This window comes from Zea mays, chromosome 10 (assembly GCF_902167145.1).
Source record: "Zea mays cultivar B73 chromosome 10, Zm-B73-REFERENCE-NAM-5.0, whole genome shotgun sequence".
Classification (NCBI taxonomy): domain Eukaryota; kingdom Viridiplantae; phylum Streptophyta; class Magnoliopsida; order Poales; family Poaceae; genus Zea; species Zea mays.
The window spans coordinates 90,486,302-90,504,977 of NC_050105.1; the positions used below are offsets into that span (position 1 = coordinate 90,486,302).

The 18,676-nt window shown below is 43.0% G+C and overlaps 3 protein-coding genes across 5 annotated transcripts; 2 read left to right on the plus strand and 1 right to left on the minus strand.

The window, feature by feature from the left end:
- The first annotated feature begins 742 nt into the window (after positions 1-742).
- LOC542143 (MAP kinase6) lies at positions 743-6,742 on the plus strand. Of its 3 annotated transcripts, none has more exons than XM_035963214.1 (10): positions 743-872; positions 1,639-2,047; positions 2,805-2,932; positions 3,017-3,076; positions 3,917-4,066; positions 4,145-4,300; positions 4,414-4,625; positions 4,982-5,083; positions 5,187-5,335; positions 5,889-6,742. In XM_035963214.1, the coding sequence occupies exons 2-10, from the start codon at positions 1,651-1,653 to the stop codon at positions 6,170-6,172; spliced, it is 1,638 nt and encodes a 545-aa protein (XP_035819107.1). In that variant the 5' UTR covers positions 743-872; positions 1,639-1,650; the 3' UTR covers positions 6,173-6,742. The 3 variants fall into 3 exon arrangements, with proteins under 3 accessions (XP_035819107.1, XP_023156928.1, NP_001105238.1); XM_023301160.2 differs by having other exon boundaries at positions 816-1,093; NM_001111768.2 differs by lacking the exon at positions 743-872 and adding an exon at positions 885-1,251 and having other exon boundaries at positions 5,889-6,716.
- Positions 6,743-8,371: 1,629 nt separating this feature from the next.
- LOC103641375 (probable GTP-binding protein OBGM, mitochondrial) lies at positions 8,372-11,207 on the plus strand. Its single transcript, NM_001351710.1, has 5 exons — positions 8,372-8,680; positions 8,755-8,863; positions 9,057-9,139; positions 9,431-9,493; positions 9,577-11,207. Exons 1-5 carry the CDS (start codon positions 8,534-8,536, stop codon positions 10,783-10,785), a joined length of 1,611 nt encoding a protein of 536 aa, NP_001338639.1. The 5' UTR covers positions 8,372-8,533; the 3' UTR covers positions 10,786-11,207.
- Positions 11,208-17,117: 5,910 nt separating this feature from the next.
- LOC103641374 (putative MYB DNA-binding domain superfamily protein) lies at positions 17,118-18,471 on the minus strand. Its single transcript, XM_008664725.4, has 2 exons — positions 18,008-18,471; positions 17,118-17,896 (listed from the first exon to the last, which is right to left on the minus strand). The coding sequence occupies exons 1-2, from the start codon at positions 18,400-18,402 to the stop codon at positions 17,431-17,433; spliced, it is 861 nt and encodes a 286-aa protein (XP_008662947.1). The 5' UTR covers positions 18,403-18,471; the 3' UTR covers positions 17,118-17,430.
- Positions 18,472-18,676: the final 205 nt, after the last annotated feature.

Consider the following 18,676-nt stretch of genomic DNA (forward strand, 5'->3'; position numbering starts at 1 on the left):
GGCCAGGGGGCACAGGACCCGGCCACGGAAACAGCGCTGGTTGAGTTGTGATAGTTATCTCACTGTAAACCATATGAAAATAGTGAGATTGTTGCTGGTCGACGTCTGTGGTTTTTTCCTCTTCCGTCTTTCTGTGTTGATATACTTTGTATCATATTGATTTATAACAGCGCTAGCTTCTACCGCGCTCGCAGGGTGTCCACGCCATCGAGCAGGTTGGCCACGGCGACGCGGCCTTCGGCCGAGCCGGTCCCTGCCCTTGCCATAACAGTTTTGTTACTGTTGTTGTCTCTGCTATATGTTCGAGTTCATATATCTTGTTGCTTACACGGTCTGCTGAAGATGACCGCTCGAGATGACTTTAGGTGAGCATCCTACTGGCGAGCTGTTCGCATGCTGGTGAGTGAAAGATGAACTGTGTGCAGTGCAGTGATCGGTCCGGTCCGGTAACTGATATGCCCAAAATCTTCCATATTGCGGGTGGCGAGCTGCAAGTGGCAAGTTTAGTTAGTTCGTATAATTGAAACGTCTAGTCAAGGACAAAATACATGCGAGCTAAATGGTAGCTTAATGATGTTAACAAATGTTTATAATGGCATTATTATGAATCACAATATGCAATTGTCAGACCTATCCTAAAATCGGCGCAACCTGTCTCTGCTCCAACTGTGCGCGACGGCGACACTTGCAGGTGGCTCCGTGTGCTCCAATCCTTTTGCCGCCGGGGACTCATGAGTCACGAGGGAGGGCAGGAGCACACCAGCCAAGCAAATTGTGAAGAAAATGATGATGAAGCGAGGCTGTGTGTGCAGGAAAAAACAGCTCGTGGCAGCTGAGACTGAGAGGCGCTGCTGATATAAAAACTTGGGAAGGTTGACGCCTCTATCTCTCTCTCTCTCTGTCTCCCACCACCTATCTTCCCTCCCCATGTGGGCGGCCTCGAGCTCTGCTTAGGTCTCACAGCTGTGCTCTCGTTGGTTGGGTGATCCGCCCCTTGTCGGCTCCTTTCAACTCGAGAGCTCCGGGACAGCGAGATCTGCGCTGTCGCCGCCTTACCTTTCTTACGAGCTCGCGTGCAGGCAGGCACTGAGCAGTGAGCTCCCCCCCGTCTTCCTCAGCCTCGTTTCCCCTCTCGTTGCTGGATCTGGCTCGCAAGATCCAATCTTTCGTGCCCCCTTTTTCCAAAGATCCTCGCTTGGGTGGTTCTTCCTGGAGATTGCTGGGAGGATGCAGCACGACCAGAAGAAGAAGGTCGGGCTCTTCGTCTTTCTCATCTCGTGGTGGTGGTCCTCCTTGTTTTCCCTGGCTCCAAATCTGGGTGCTTAGGACTCTCTGTGGACCTTTTTTTTAGTCTTATGTATGTAGTATTTGCTTCTTTGTTGCCAGCTTTGCCCTTGCTGTGTTTTTTCGTTGCTTAATTTATCGATCACAACGGTTTTGCAATTTACAAATCTCCATGAGGTCTGGTATCTGATGTGGCCATTTTCTTTTCTGATCTGTGGATGGCTAGATTAGTTTCTTGCAAACGCAATATTGTTTGCTCCCTTCCCCCACTCCCTGAAGTCGTGAATTTTAGCCTCGGTCGCTTGCCATGCATTGTCCTGCCTGACTCATTTACTGCTTCTGGTGGCGATGCAGGCACCTTCAGAGATGGATTTTTTCACAGAGTATGGCGAAGGCAGCAGGTACAAGATAGAAGAGGTCATAGGCAAAGGCAGCTACGGCGTGGTTTGCTCTGCCGTGGACACTCATACTGGCGAAAAGGTCGCTATAAAGAAGATAAACGACATCTTCGAGCATGTGTCTGATGCGACGCGGATACTCCGGGAGATCAAGCTGCTTAGGCTCCTGCGGCATCCGGATATTGTGGAAATAAAGCATATCTTGCTCCCTCCGTCGAGGAGGGAGTTCAGGGATATATATGTTGTCTTTGAACTCATGGAGTCTGATCTGCACCAAGTTATAAAGGCTAACGATGACTTGACCCCAGAGCATTACCAGTTTTTCTTGTATCAATTGCTTCGAGGATTGAAATACATACATACAGGTAATTGATTTGCTTTCACATGGATCGTTATGGTTCTTTCTGTATACATTATAATACGCCGTAGCCTGTGATGTGGAATTCTACACCTATATAAAAACAAGTGTGATTAACTTGCCACTGTGCATGAACATTGGAGTGGTACAACTAACAATGTCCACAAAAGCTATACTCTCAAGAGTCAAGAGGACTATATGAGAATGTAGGTTACTTTCAGATAAATGAAAACTGTTCATTCTAGTGTCTACTGTCTACTTTCTTGAAGGATGACCTTTCTTTGCGGTAGTCAAATATATCCCATCCAAAGTTCTTTGGTAAGTTTCTGAAACCTTAACCAAATGGAATGGTATTTTGCACTTGTTTTAGGTGCAAATCAAGGTTCACTATAGGTTGTATGAAACTAAGAGTTGCTGCTTTACTATTTCAGCCTAGCTATATTCTCAATTCAGACATTAACATTATTTTAATTGTCTTTACGAGATACTAGAATATGTATTCGTACTGCCTGGATCCTACACATGTGAATAAGGTTAACATGATTTTAATAGCAATATCTGTCATATAGAAAAAAAAGTTGAAAATACAAATATGGAAATAAGGGGTGAGCAGTACTACACATGGGAAATTGTAATACTCATTAAAGATTCACACTACAGTTGGTCATTACTAGGGGCTCCTAATCTGTCTGTTTCCGCTGTGTCCTTTTAGTGGCACTAACATGCCTGATATGACTGATGCATCTTTCAATAGCTTATTGCAGCAAATGTATTTCATCGAGATCTCAAACCAAAAAATATTCTGGCAAATGCTGATTGTAAGCTCAAAATATGTGACTTTGGCTTAGCAAGAGTAGCTTTCAATGATACTCCAACCGCCATCTTTTGGACGGTATGACATTTTTTGACCACTATGCTATTCAGTTGTTGCTAGGCTATCTTTCTAGTGGTGTCTAGTTTCTTACTCTTGTTTTAGGATTATGTTGCAACTAGGTGGTACCGAGCACCAGAGTTGTGTGGATCTTTCTTCTCCAAGGTTAGTGGTTTTCTAAACGTGTGTTTGATTTGGTGTCAACTATGACACTGTCAGTAATAGTCATGATCTCTTCTTTTTTATTGATCCACTAATCAAATTTAATGTGGTTACTGGTTAGTATTTACTTTTCAAGAATGCTGCTGTTTTTACTAGAAAATCAAGCACCTTATCATTTCCTCTGTTTCAATCATAATATATTGACATCTGAATATTAGTTTGGTGTAATCGGTATTAGACTGACAATTGAAGCCAAAGAGCCTCTAGCTAAGTTGGTTAGGTGGTCTGAGTAGCACTACTCAGGTTCTGGGTTTGACTCCTCGTGGGAGCGAATTTCATGCTGTGGTTAAAAAATCCTCTCATTTGTCCCATGTCAAAGCACAGGTCTAAGGCTCGGCCCCGGTCGCGATCGTTCTCACATGGGCTAGTAGTGGGCTACGGTGCTGGCTGTGTATGGGTGGGGCAGGGGTTTGGGGGTTTTCTCGACCTGTGTTGAGGTTTTCTCCTTAATACAATACTCAGGGGCTGTCTTACCCCCCGCAGGTTGAGTTTTTTAGACTGACAATTGAAGACAAGTTATTGCAGAGTCCGTAGTTATTGAGTTCATTCTTATGACTTATGCTGAGTTTTAAATGCAGAGAATCTCACATACATGGCTTTCATAAGCGTCTGCTTTAATCGTTTGACGTAATATCATGTGGTTTTAGATCTACCATTATAGCATGTTCTTTGTTCATAGGAAGGATTGTTGCATATTTCCTTCTCACCTGTTCCATGGCCCTGTATAGTTTGTGAAATATCTGGAGCACCATTGAACAAATATGTGTTTTTTGTTTTTTGTAGTATACACCGGCGATAGATATATGGAGTATTGGCTGTATATTTGCAGAATTGTTAACTGGAAAACCTCTTTTCCCGGGGAAAAATGTGGTACATCAACTTGATATAATTACAGATCTCCTTGGAACACCTTCTCCCGAAGCAATATCAAGGGTAGGTACATTTTAGCATCAATATGTTTGTTGTACTGCAACAAAAGTGGAGTAATGCTTCTACATAATTGCCCTGTAGATTCGTAATGAAAAGGCCAGGCGCTACTTGAGCAGTATGAGGCGAAAAAAGCCTATACCGTTTACGCAAAAGTTCCCAAATGCAGATCCACTTGCACTATGTTTGTTAGAGCGAATGCTCGCTTTTGAGCCAAAAGACAGGCCAAGTGCTGAAGAGGTGATTTTATTGACACTCTTTTTCTAGTGCTGTATTATAGAGCGTTCAACTTCACATGCTATTAACCTCAAGTGTCGGCACCATCAGCTAATGTCTCATACACTTTTTGCCAGGCTCTTGCTGATCCTTATTTCAAGAATATAGCCAGTGTGGATAGAGAGCCTTCTGCACAGGCTGTCACAAAGCTTGAATTTGAATTCGAGAGGCGGAGAGTTACAAAGGAAGACATAAGGGAGCTTATATATAGGGAAATTCTTGAGTATCATCCAAAGATGCTGAGGGAGTTTCTTGAGGGAACTGAGTCAAGTGGTTTCATGTACCCAAGGTGTGTGCATAGCCAATGCCACTTCCATTATTCAACATCTCTTGACTAAAAAGTGCCTAATTTAGTTCTTGAGACAATTTTGTGATGCTATAGTAGTAACCTGGCTACTCTATATGTTTGTATGTTCATCATTCTTGCTCTATTACTTGTGCATATTTATGAATCAAATAATCATTTTCACTGCTATGCGATTGCCAATAAGTAACCATGTGATACATAGTTTTGCTTGATTGGTATTTAATGATTACTTGTTTTATGGAACAAGATTAATGCCTTTTAGTGTAACCAGTCAGGCACTAAATAAATTTGAGACTCATTTTCGTAGAACTGAAATGAGTTGCTCTATCATTTTTCAGTGCAGTAGATCATTTTAAAAAGCAGTTTGCATACCTTGAAGAACATTATGCCAAGGGATCTACAGGAACTCCACCTGAGAGGCAACATAATTCATTGCCGCGGTGAGATCAAATGTCACTCCTTTTCTCTGCCTTGAATTAAGTGATAACAATCTTAGGCCCGATTGTCTGGTTTCTGATTATCTACTTGTGAATATTATGATAGGCCGTCTGTTGTCTATTCCGACAACCGATCACAAACCACAGCCAACATCACCGAGGATCTTTCCAAGTGTATGCTCAGAGAAAATACACAGAAGACACATCCATATTCTGCTTCTGTTGCAAGTAAATTTCCACCACATGTTCCTCAAGGTAAACACCTGCAACCCCAAAGATGTCATTGCGCTTAGTTGTATAGACCGATGTGTTATTACTGTATATTTGAGGTGCTGTTTGGTTGAGCAGTTTTGGCCCGTGATCGGTTCACAGAGGTACCGGATACGGTGTATGCTGTTTGGTTAGATTGGCCTGCAAAGGATCATGACGCGATCAGATACAATACTAGGCCACACAAACTTATTACCGCTCACCACCCGACGCTATCTGCTCCCGCATCGCTCGTATTCATCTATAAAAATGAAAAGGGAAGCACTACTGGAGCCAACCAAACAAATAGTGTATCCTGTTCCCTTGTAACCATTACCACCGGTAAAAAATCCCATTACCATTCTCGTAACCAAAACAGCACTAGGTCCAGTCAAGCAGCAAGTTTTGGATTACTTATCTCTTTTTCTTCGATAATGTTGTATTATTTTGGAGAACTGATATCTACCGTACACAATAAATCTTTGAATCATCATTATTGGTTCTGCATAATTTTAACTGCTAATCCTAGACTTATTTTATGCATCACTTCATCTGACAGGTGATGTTGCAAGGCCTGGTAAAGCAGTTGGTTCGGTGATGCAGTACAGCCCATGTCCAGCGCCTGCTGCCGAGCGATATGAGCAACGAAGAATCGCTAGGCACCCAGCAGTTGCCCCAAACAATATCCCTTCTGGAAGCTCATACCCCAGAAGAAGCCAGACCTGCAAGAGTGAGACAGGTGATGCCGAAAGCCATATGGATGCGAACCAAGCTCGGCAGCCAAAGCCATATGCAGCGAACAAACTACCTGCTACCGTTGATAGTCGTGGTGGTCACTGGTAGGATTTCTGCGGTGCACCAGAAAGCCATTCCAAACCGTTTCTTAACATGTTATCAGTATCGATTACTTCTGCTGAGTGCTACATTATTCTGACAAATCCAGAAATGTAGTTCTGTACAGATTTGTGTTCTTTTTCCGGATACCTGAATACCGAAAGACTGTACAACTGTAGTTTCTGATTCCTACTCCTTGTCGCTATTCAATCGCTAAAGGATCTGTCCCTGGTGGAGAAGAACCGGCAGATTCAATGCAATGTTCTTGACTGACGTCATGGATTTTGTTCTTCAACCTGGTAGCTCTGAAGACGAATTGAATAGCTGCTAGTTTCTGCTAATCATCTACAGTCAGGTGCAGAGTGTTCTGGGAGCTAGTTCTGAATATCACTGTCACGCTGTAATCTGCACGTTTCTGAGCTCCTAACTTCTAAGCATGCCACTACCGTATCCCTTTGTAATTTAATCAGCTGTACCATCCAGTACTCTGTTTACATTTGTAGAAACGCTCTGCAAAGAAGCTATTATGTGGGAGTTTCTTTGCTATTATTATAAATGTTCTGTTGTTATAAATGTTAAGTTTTTGTTTATTATAAACGTTATGTCGTTATAAGTAGTTTCTTTGCAAAGTGTTATTAACGGCCGGAAATGATATCATCTATACCAAAACAAATGCGATTGTCTGTCACTTGTAAATTTACCCAGTTTTATAATTGATCTACTTATTGGTGACTAATAAAATATTAATAGATATTTGAAATTCAAATTTTAAATATGATATTTTTTGAGATGATATTGTCTTAACGAAAACAATAGTTATGAGGTCCCGTCACGGGTTTAGGGTTTAGTTTAGGGTTTAGAGCTTACTGCTGAGGGAAGGGAGCCCGTCCTTCAGTGGCGGAGGGGCCTAGTGTGGCCCAAGCCATACCTTGGCATGATCCAAGCCACTTTGGTATTGCCTCTGCCTGCGGCCTGTTTGCAATTTTTTTTGCTTCACCTAGAGATGGCAATGGGTAAATACCCACCGGGTATTACTACCCCATACCCATACCCACGACACAAAAATAACCCCACCAGGTCACCCATATACACTGGCGGGTATGGATTTACCCCCATACCCATACCCATGCGGGTATGGGTCACCCATCGGGCCACCCATACCCACAAAAATTAAACAACTATCAAAATATTATACTATATAAATGTCAAGTATATCCATATAAATACCATTACAAAATTTTCTAGCTTCATTTAACCATCCATTCAACATATCAAAGATAATTGGATAAAGTAGTAACACTATGATAGTACTACATAGCACATTACATGTTCCATTACATGGTCATTAAATTGTTGTTAAATAGTAAAAAAGTTGGATGACTAAAGTCCAAGTTCATGCTTCGGATAAGTTTATATTGGGTATTTTATACCCACGGGTTAACGGGTATGGGTGAAGGCAGAACGTTCAAATACCCATTTACCCATTGGGTGAAGATTTTTGCCCAATAACAGACCCACGGGTAGAATATTTAGCCCACATACATACCCTAATGGAGTAAATACCCATCGGGTATCGGGTCGCGGGTACCCATTGCCATCTCTAGCTTCACCGTCGCACACAAAACATGACACCTGCTTCTCAGCCTACCGACGTTCCCCTCTATGGAGTTGCGCGATGCTCATCCTTATCTTTCACAGACTGCTCGTGCTCTTCCCTGGCATGTGCTTATTTGTATGCCGTTGCTTGTGCTAGGCAGCTAGGCCTATGTTCATAGCTACGTTATGTACGGTACTACAGACTTCAGTACTACTAGACCTGTTTGCAAGTAGTTGACCCATAACAGCTTAGATTTGTATCTTTTCTTGTGCATGCAGAAACGGGACACCTGATTTTGATCATGGATTACTTTGGAAGGCACGGGTTCAAAAATGAAAACAAAGTATGTGCAGATTTTTGTATGACTGTTGTAAACAATATATATTATATCAATATTAAAATGTGAATTATAATCATACAAGTTGATTAAGTATTTGTGTTGCATAGGTTTAAATTTATTATTTGATTGTATGAGCAATAATAAATTCAACTTATTTTGTTAAGTTAAATCATTGTTTTATTTTAAATTATTTGTTGTCAACTAAAACTTATACACGCATACATGGATTTCAGGATTTGACCATATAAATACATAGTTATAAACAAAATCTGCCATACCTCGAATTTTGTGTGTCCTCACCAGCTGCCGTCGTTCCTTGTCTCCCACCCGAGGTCAGCCGCCGCCGCCGTAGGTCGAGATCCACGAGGCGCCGGGATCATTCTCCATTCTTGGACCTTCGCCTCCACTCCCTTGTTGATCCAGTGGAGTGGATATGTGGCGGTGGCAGCAGACTCTCCTCCGCCGGCTCCCGCCGCCGAGGGCGGTGGCGCAGGCTCCGGCGTCCTGGGCGGCCGACCGTCTGGTATGCTACTACGGGTCTACGCCGGAGGGGAGGGAGGGAAAGGCGGCGCCTTTGCAGGTCTCCTACTTCCATATCCCCGTTTCCCTGAGTCTATTTTCTCCTCCGTCTGATTACTGATGGGTCTGGTGCAGGCGCGGGGCATGGTCGACAGGTTCCGGATGCGCGCCAAGGGCGGCGACGGCGGCAATGGCTGCGTCAGCCTCCGGCGCTCTAGGTCCAACCGCCACGGCATGCCTGACGGTGAGAGACCCCACCCTCTTGTGCTGCCCTTGCCTTTTCATACTAATACTAATATACTCCCTCCGTTTCTTTTTATTTGTCGCTGGATAGTGTAAAATTGCACTATCCAGCGACAAATAAAAAGAAACGGAGGGAGTATATATTTTCATTGTTTGGACTGATCCATCCTTATAATGAATTTTAAAATGTACAGGTGGTAATGGAGGGAAGGGTGGTGATGTAATTCTTGAGTGCTCACGGTCTATCTGGGATTTCAGTGGCTTGCAGCATCACATGGTATGTCTTCAAAAACATCATATGATTTTGCTTGAGCTAGATATGGTTGCTGCACTGATTGTTGTGCTTGATGTAAGATCTTATTCCATAAATTACAGCATCCTAATTGAAAGCTAGTTTTGTGAATGTATTGGTATAAGAAAGGTCACTTAACCCTGAATTTTATTTATATGTCTATCGACATAAAGTGTGAATCTAGACACTGCGGTGTAGCTCGGTTTGATGTGGATCATTCGAACTCTGGGGAAATCATTGATACCTGGCTTTAGCTTGTTTAATTTTGGTTTTCAGAGAGGAGGCCGAGGTGGCAATGGAGTTTCTAAGAATCAGATAGGAACAAGAGGTTCTGACAAGGTTACCACGAGTATATGCATATATATGTCATAACTTTTTTTTTGTTTATGTTATATATCCCCTTCTCTACTTATATGTTACAGATTGCACAAGTACCTGTAGGCACAGTGATTCATCTTGTCGAAGGGGAGCAACCTTCTCTCACAGTAAATAAACCGACCAGAGCTCTAGATCCCTGGGACATACCTAGTGCTGAAGAACACTCTTCAGATTTGTACCAGATTGCTAATATAGTGACAGAAGGTTTTGATGGTGGCTTGCCCCATCAGCATATTGCCCCTAAGCATAACACTGATGGAAATGACACTGTAAAGGGAAGCAACAGTAACTCGGATAATCCAAAATACTTTCATACATGCTCCAAGGCTCAGTTCTCAAACACAAATCGTGATGTAAGAATCTATTCATGTCAAGAGGGCACAGATGAAAAAGATCAGACTGAAAGTGGGGATGAAGAATTTTGGGAGGATGAAGACGAGTTTGACATGGATGAGGAGGAAGAAGAGGATGAGAGGGAAGAACAAGATGTGCAATATTGTATTGCTGAGATGACAAAACCTGGGCAGCAGTTAATCATAGCACGAGGAGGCAAAGGTGGACTGGGGAATGCTTTTATCATGAAGGAGATGCGGCCATCCAAAGCAAACAGACAAGAGAAGATAGCCCATTTGAGTACTGGGCAGCCAGGAACTCAGAGCTTGCTTATCCTGGAACTGAAGAGCATTGCAGATGTTGGTCTGGTTGGGTTGCCCAATGCTGGGAAGAGCACATTGCTCAGTGCTCTCTCTAGGGCGCACCCAGAGATCGCCGACTATGAGTTCACCACGCTGAGGCCCAACATTGGTAGCCTGATCTACGAGGACTACTTCTCGGTTAAAGTGGCTGATATACCTGGACTGATCAAAGGAGCACATGAGAACCGTGGCCTGGGTCATGCTTTCCTAAGGCACATAGAGCGCACCAAAGTTATCGCCTATGTGCTTGACCTTGCAGCCACACTTAATGGCAGGAAAGGTGTCCCACCTTGGGAGCAGCTGCACGATTTGGTCGCAGAGCTGGAGCATTACCAAGAAGGAATGACTCGGCGGCCATCACTGATTGTCGCAAACAAGATAGACGAAGAGGGAGCTGAAGAGATGTGCCAGGAGCTGAAGAGGAGAGTGCAGGGAGTTCCAATATTTCCAGTTTGCGCCATCTTGCAAGAGGGGGTGCCAGATCTGAGAGTGGGTCTAAGGAACCTTATGGATGACTCAGATCCACAGGGCAAAAATTTTGAGAAAAATGACTGTTGAATGAGATTCTATTTTTTTTCTTTCTCATGACACTAACACATATGAGTGTGCGGGGATTAGATCTGCAAATATTGATGACTCTGGCTATTCCTTTCTTGTTGTGTTGATGACAATAATTGAACATTTGTAATCTTATCATTCTTGTGAAAGAGCAGAAATACTATAGGGTTTGTTTCAGGGCAGCAGCAGCTGAAACATTGGGCTTGGTCAGTAAATAAACAGAACTGCATCTGTACTTGGTAAAATCAACAAGTCAAAGAATTAGAGCCTGTTTTTCTCTATTCTGGGAGCTAGTTCTCAATGTCACTGTAATCTGCACGTCTCTGACTTCCTAACTTCTAAGCATGCTACTACTGTATCCCTTTGTAATTTAATCAGCTGTACCATCCAATACTCTGTTTACATTTGTAGTAACACTTTGCAAAGAAACTATTATGTTGGAGTTTCTTTGCTTTTATAAATGTTATGTTTTTGTTTAATCAGCTGTACCATTCAATACTCTGTTTACATCCTAGCTTGTGGAGGAGTCAATCTCCTTGCCGTCATATTCTATTGGACTGCTTGGATCAATTGACTGCAGAGAAAAGTCAAATATTATGAATGTAGAGTACGATGATGCATAAGTACATGTTATACTTGTGACTTCTAGGGCTTATGGATGAGCATGTACCTTAAACAACTTGGAAAATAATTATGGACTATAAGTTAACACTAGAGGATTAATATATATAACACACACTAGTTGCTGGTTGATATTGAACTATCCATCTAGGGTGTCAAACCATATGCTAGTAACTGTTCATATAGCACTTAAACTTTAGGACACAAGTTTAGGGGATATAGCACTTAAACTTTAGGACACAAGTTTAGGGGAACTCGACTCGATGTGTGGTTCCTATGGACCATCTACCGAAACAATTATTTTCCTTACAATCTTCCTTTTTTTGTTGATTGATGACAACACAATGAAAGCAAGCAAATAAAACAAATATTTTGATAAAAATATGTAATCCACTTGCTAGGATGCATTAATATCCCCCACAATGTGAGATTATGGACTTAAGCCTCCCCCTAACTCTATAATCCACCTACTTCCTATTTTAGACAAAAACTACTTGTAGAACCAAAACACTTGTAAGCTCAAGATTTTAAAATTTTAAAATTGATGGTGTTTGTTATTTGATATACCTGTACAACCAACGATGACATCGGATCTTCCAACGTATGACTGCTGCAGCCCTCAACGTCGACTAACGTGGCCAGGGCACCGGACGTATCCGATGTGCACCGGACTGTCCGGTGCGCCCGACGATAGAAACAACCAGCTTTCTTTTCAACGGCTATAATTGAGCGAGAGACTATTTATATCCCTTCAACCGGCTATTTGAAGGTGCGGGAGCCCAAGCAACATACCAACACATGTTATAGACATTTCCAAGTGCTCAAACACCCAAGTGCTTAATAGAATCACTCGGTGATTAGCGTATGTGCTTTGCGAAGTGCTTAGGTTAGTTAGACCACTTATGCGCTTGCTCTAGAGGTGAATTCTAATTAGTTGAGTGAGTTTAGAAAAACCCACATAACCCCTCGGCTCTTGCGTGAGTTGTTGTAATTGTACCAAGTGGAGCGAGAGTTTTGCGAGACCGTGACAATCGAGTTTGTATCACAACCGCCACCTGTACCGGAGGGAACAAGGTCCGTTGCGTTTCGACTAGAAGCTCGATAGTGGAGACAGCGGGAGTGTCAGAGAGGATCTAGAAGCGGAGCACCACTTGCACGTGGAGAAGGCCCGTGACTCTCTATAGAGTTACTCGACTATGGTGCTTGGCCCTCGCGTGGACTGCTATTTATGTAGGGGCACCAACGAGGATTAGTCGGGACCTTGCGTGGTTCCGGATACCTCGGTAAAAATATCGGCGTCATCCATGAGAGTTTGCTTTCTCTACTTGCTCTTTAATATCCGCATTTACTCTCTCTACTTAAGTTGCAATCTTTACTATTCTTAGTGTAGAATATTTAGCATTGGATCTTAGGTTGCTTTTGCGGTAGAGATAGCAACACTTAGACAAAACCTAGTTTGCACATTCTAGATTGCTTATTTGCATATATTTTGTTCTAGGGATTTATTTGTGGCCTAGTTTAGAAAGAAGTTTTTAGAAGTCCTAATTCACCCCTCTTAGGCGTCATTGTTTCCTACAAATTAGACCGTATGAACGATTAGATCTCGACTTTCCACAAGTGATGCATCTTTGGTATGACTTCATGGATCGTTCACGTGAGTTCACATGAGTAGACAGACCATTTGTTATATTGCTACAAAGATGGTGTGCGTTAATAATGGAATTTTGTCTATGGGTTGTCCATGCATGCATGGCCAAGGATCCAAGTATCTATAAGTGCATCCTAAGTTTTGTGGATCATTAGTGTGAACACATGGATCATCTGTGTGATAATTGTAGAACACACTTGCCTTTGGCGGTCATGGTTTGTACTTTTGGGCCATCCCTAGGTTTAGATTAGACACTTGCATGTATCTAGTGCTTAGCTTGATGCATGTGGACCATTTGAGGTTTTAGATAGAATCAACTAAGTCCAAGGGCCTAAATTTTTCTCTAGCGAACTGTCTAGCAGTGTAGGTGGACATCCGCTAGTGATAATGAAGATGCTAAGCTCCAATGTTGATCTTGATATGAGAGGATTGGACCATGTCTTTGAGCAACTTTTAATCCTAATATACTTGTTGGAGGTTCCTAGAGTGTATATAGCAAGTTGCATTGCTGAGTTTGTGCATATATGAACCTTTAGGCATCCATTGCTATCCCGTCACGTTTGTGCGATTGGAATGTTTTCAAGGTGATGCTATACCTAGGTTGGATTCTAGAGCTTACCCTTTATTTTCAAGAAAATGAGTTTAAGGCCCTAGGTTGCTATAGAGAGATTGGGTTGATTCCTCCTCCCCCTTCTCTTCTTGCTCCTTCTTCCCACAAGCTAGAGGGTAGGAGCTCTCTAGCTCCACCCTATAAATAAGGGAGTCTTATGGATAAGGTTGCTACCATTAGGGATCTCCCTTGGCCTATCTTTCCTCCTTTCATCTTTTTTCTTGGTTCCTTCTCCTTCCTTGCTTAGAGAAAAAGAGAGATTTGATGTATTTGGGAAGAGTAAAAGTGGAGGTGTGTTATTGGTGCTACTATGAGCTTCTTAATGACATGTGATCGAGTTCAAGGAGAGGGTGGTATGGACACCTTACAAAGTACATGACCAAGACTCCAACATGTTTTGGCGAATATCTGATGTCCCTGTTGAACTATCCATCGGAGCACAACTCTGGTTGATAGGCTGATAAATCAACCACTAGACCATCTATCAGCTCTAGTCGACCCATTTACCAATGCTCAAAATTACTAGCTTTAGCAATACATAATACATACCTTTTTGCAAATATGAATTTTTATAATGCAATGCCCATAGTGATCATGCTTATGTGTCAAGTGCACACTAAGTTGTTACACCATATGTCGTGCAAATGTTTTTATGAGGTTGCAATGAAACAATCCAAGCACTTCTTGATTTCACACTTGCATGTGGGATAACAACATGAAAGTAAGGTTGAGTTCAAATATGGAATCACTATTTTCGCATATTCTCCCCTCTATGTGACTTTTAGGTTGTCGATGCATGCATGTCTAAGGATATAAGAACCTATAGGTAGGCCTGCAAACGGGGTGGGTGTAAGCGGGTATTTTAGGTGGGTTTAAGAAATGAGTTTATTTTGGTGGGTTGTGATGGGTTTTAATTGTGAATGGGTTGGGTTGGGTAGGTTTATTTTGTATTGTGGGTCAAAATGGTTGATACCCATGGGTGTAGATGGGTTTGCATAGGCGTGGGCTTCCATAGGTCTTCACCCATCCGTAGACTCTAGGACTGTATTCGAGTCGACTCCCAACTTAGTCCCAAATCCCAACATACCCAAATCAACCTAACTCCCCAAGTCTTCACCCATGCACCAACGGTCGCATCCTGCTCCCTGCCCCGGCGACCGGAGTCTCTCCTCTCCCCAAGTCTTCGCCTCGACGGACGGAGCTCCCTTGGCTCCTGCTGACGCTCGACACTAATTACACACTTTCACACTTAGACGCCGATGCCCCCTATCCCCTATCCCCTGGCGCTATAGATGGCCAATTGGCACTAACACGATGGACCAGTCCAGGCACGACACGAAAAAGCACGGCCCAGGCACGACCCAGTCCGGCTAGTATAGTGCCGTGCCTAGGCCGCCATCTTGACCCATAGTGCTGGCACAGGCACGACACAATTACATTTTTTATTTTAAAGATAATAATTTACATATATTAACTTATTAAGTAATTGCAACTGCATTGGCTAGGTTGGTGTGTTTAAGTTTGTCATATACGAGGGCGTGTGTTCAAGCCCCTATAGCTACACATTTTTTGTTAAATTATACAATATACTCAGATGGGCCAGCGTGCTACCGGGCCGAGTCGACATGGCTAACAGGCTGACGGGCCGTGCTCGTACGAAGCGAACACACTGTCGCCCCAGGACCGTTCACACATGGTTCTTTTCTTTTCACTTCCAGGGAGATTTATGTTTCGTTTGGTGAGCTTCTGATGCTAACTAGCTAGCTTCGAGCTTGACCAGAGACTCTTTCCACTGCTGCTAGTTTATATTTCTTTCCAAAAAGATAATTGTTCATTAAGGATCTTTAACAGATGTTTTTTGTTATTTTCTCGAGACCTAAATGTTCATCGACCAAACTTGTTTTTGTATCAGTGTATAATATTATTGTCACTGTTTTTATGTCGTGGACTATGTTTTTTGTACGTCATTGAAACTACCTATAAAATTGTCACTGTGTATTAGTGTATGTTTATGCAGTTGGCTTGATGTGAGACAATAAGGTGAACCGATGGGGGTTCCACCCAATTACGGGTTGGTTTGGGGTCAATAATATTATTGGATGGGTTGGGTTTAATTTATTTCTTATATTTTGGGGTGGGTGTGGGATGAATATCAAAGTTATTATATTGGGGTATGGATGGGAGTGGGTTGGATTTTTTGTCATTAGCAGGCCTACCTATAGGTGCATACTATGTCTGTTGGACCATCAGTGTGAATACGCATGAAGCATATGTGTGATCATTGCAGAACACACTTGCCTTTGGCGGTTAGGTTTTGTACTTGTGGGTTGTACTTAGGTTTAGATTAGACACTTGCAAGTCTCCAATGCTCAACTTGGTGCATGTGGACCGTTTGGGTGTGCCACTAGGCCTTTTGAGGGTTTTATACATGAACGACTAAGTCCAAGGGCATAGGTTTTGCTCCGGTGAACCGTTTAGTGGTGTAGACAGACTATTCACTAGTGCTAGTGAAGATATTTTGCTCGCTCCAATCTTGATCTTTTGAAGAGAGCATATGACCATGTCTTTGGGAAAGTCTTAACCCTAATATACTTGCTGGAGGTTCCTAGAGTGCATATAGGGAGCTGCATTGGTGAGCTAGTGCATATATGAAGCTCTAAGGCGTCCATGGTTATCATGTAATGTATGTGAGATGGTAATGTTTTTTAGGTGATGCTACCTAGGTTGGGTGCTAGAGCTTACCATTTCTCTTCAAGAAAATAAGTTTCGGGCCCTAGGTTGGGGGATGTCTCCTCCTTCCCCTTCTCTTTTTGCTCCTTCTCTCCTAGCTTCACCGTATAAATAAGAGAGAGGCTTCTAGATAGGCCTGCTGCCCTTAGAGATCTCACTTAGCCTATCTTTTTCCCCTCATCCTTTCACCTTCTTCCTTGATTTCTTCCCCTTTCTTGCTTAGATATAAAAAAAAAGTTTGATGTATTTGGGAAGAGTAAGAGTGGAGGTGTCTTGTTGGTGTTGCCATGAGGTTTGTACTAGCATGTGATTGAGTCCAAGGAGAGGGTGAAATGGACAACTCACAAACTACATGGCCAAGCCGCCAACAGCATGTTCCGACAAATATCGAATGTCCCTATTATTGGACTATCCATTGGAGCGCATCTATGGCTGATAGACCGATGAAGAGTAACCGCTCGACCATCCGTCATCTCCAGCTGACCGGTTTACCAATGCTCAAAATTACTAGCTTTAGCATTAATGCATAATATATTTACCAATGCTCAAAATTAAATTCTTTGGCAATCTTGTTCTGCGATGAATTAACCAAACATGCCATGCATAGTCAAACCTACACAAACACAAATGAGGAAACTATACATAGACATGTATGGTAATCAAAGAACACGGGGGACAAACAAGGGTACAATTAGCAGAGACCATAGAACACATACATACAAATATATAACGGGAACACATTAATTGTTACTAGTTCATTGAAATGAAGAAACTACTACTTAGGCCCTGTTTCAATCCCGTGAGATAAACTTTAGCAGCTTTTTTTTAGCCACTTTTAGCCATTTGTAATCTAAACATGAGAGTTAATGGTGATAATTGAAACTAAACTTTAGCACTTCAATTCATATAGCTAAAGTTTAGCCGGAAGCTAAAGTTTATCCCGTGAGATTGAAACGGGGCCTTAAACTACCATACATGTTGTCTTCAACAACGAGATTTAACAGCTTAGGAACAAAATCTCCAAGCTAGTAGCTAGCTAATAATAAGTGGTCCATGACATTTCAGCCCCACCCCCCTCCATCATGGGTGGAGCTGCAGAAGAGCAAATCGGTGGCTGCTGACCTCCTGCAGCCCAGGTGACTGCTGTCTGGCTGCTGCTGCTCGCCTGACTGGCATGGCACTGGAAGGGGGATGATGCGAGCTGCTGCTGGCCACCACCAAAGGCATAGCAGTATGGGTTGTAATAAGCATTATTGTTGGTGCTAGTGAAAGCCGGCAGTGAGCTGTTCTGCTGCTGCTGCTGCTGCTCCTCCCATGGCTCAGCATCGTAGAGGCCGACGTCGTTGATGCTGTAGCGCTGCTTCCTTGTGGTGCTCTCCTGCCTCCGGAAGTACTTCTGTGCATGGCTGGAGACCTGCACCGGCGTCTTAGTGGTGACGAAGTCCTTGGAGATGTTCTTCCAATTGCCGCGCCCGTACACACGCAGGCCACGCAGGAAATTCCTGTAGGCCGGGCTCAATGACATAAACAACACGTACTAGCTAGTAGCATGCATGCGCAATGGCAAACAGTTAGAAAGAAAGAAAGAAAGAAACAATACAATGCATGCATGCCTGTGCTCCTCCAGAGTCCAAAACCTCCCTGCACGTTGTTGGTTATCCTGTCGAGGAACAGCAACTAATTTCCTACGGCGCTGTTCCTCCAGCAGCATCCTCTTCGCCTTCATCTCGTCTGCTAAATACCCATCCATCGTCCTGCTGTGCACCCCACCAGAGTTGAGCAGGAGCTGGTTGCTGCTCAGCTCTGCCCCACTGTTTATCATCTCCACCACAAGCTCAACGTACAAGTCAGTTACCTGGCGCTTATCCTTCCCTGGGAACATTGCCTGGAGCTCATCCACAATGTCGTCGTTCGTGCTGTTGCTGGCGCCGTGACAAGCGATGAGAGATCTCACCATCTCGATCTCGTTGGCACTCCAGTCGACGTTGAACCTTGGGTCCATGTCCATCGGCCGGGGTTAGCTAAGCTAGCTAGTTAGTTTTTTGAGGGTTCAGTATACTACAACACTTGCGCTGAATCTTCTTCTTGCCTTGGTTTCGATTAATTTATAGGCCTTGTGCTGAATCTTCTTGCCTTGGTTTCGATTAATTGTGTACCCAACTTTAATTAACAACAAGCAAAAGTCAAACATGAGAGAGATTTTAAATCAAACAGATTACATTATGGTGTCATGCGGATTAATTAGTACATGCAATCTCTGATAGCAATATAGTCCTTCACAT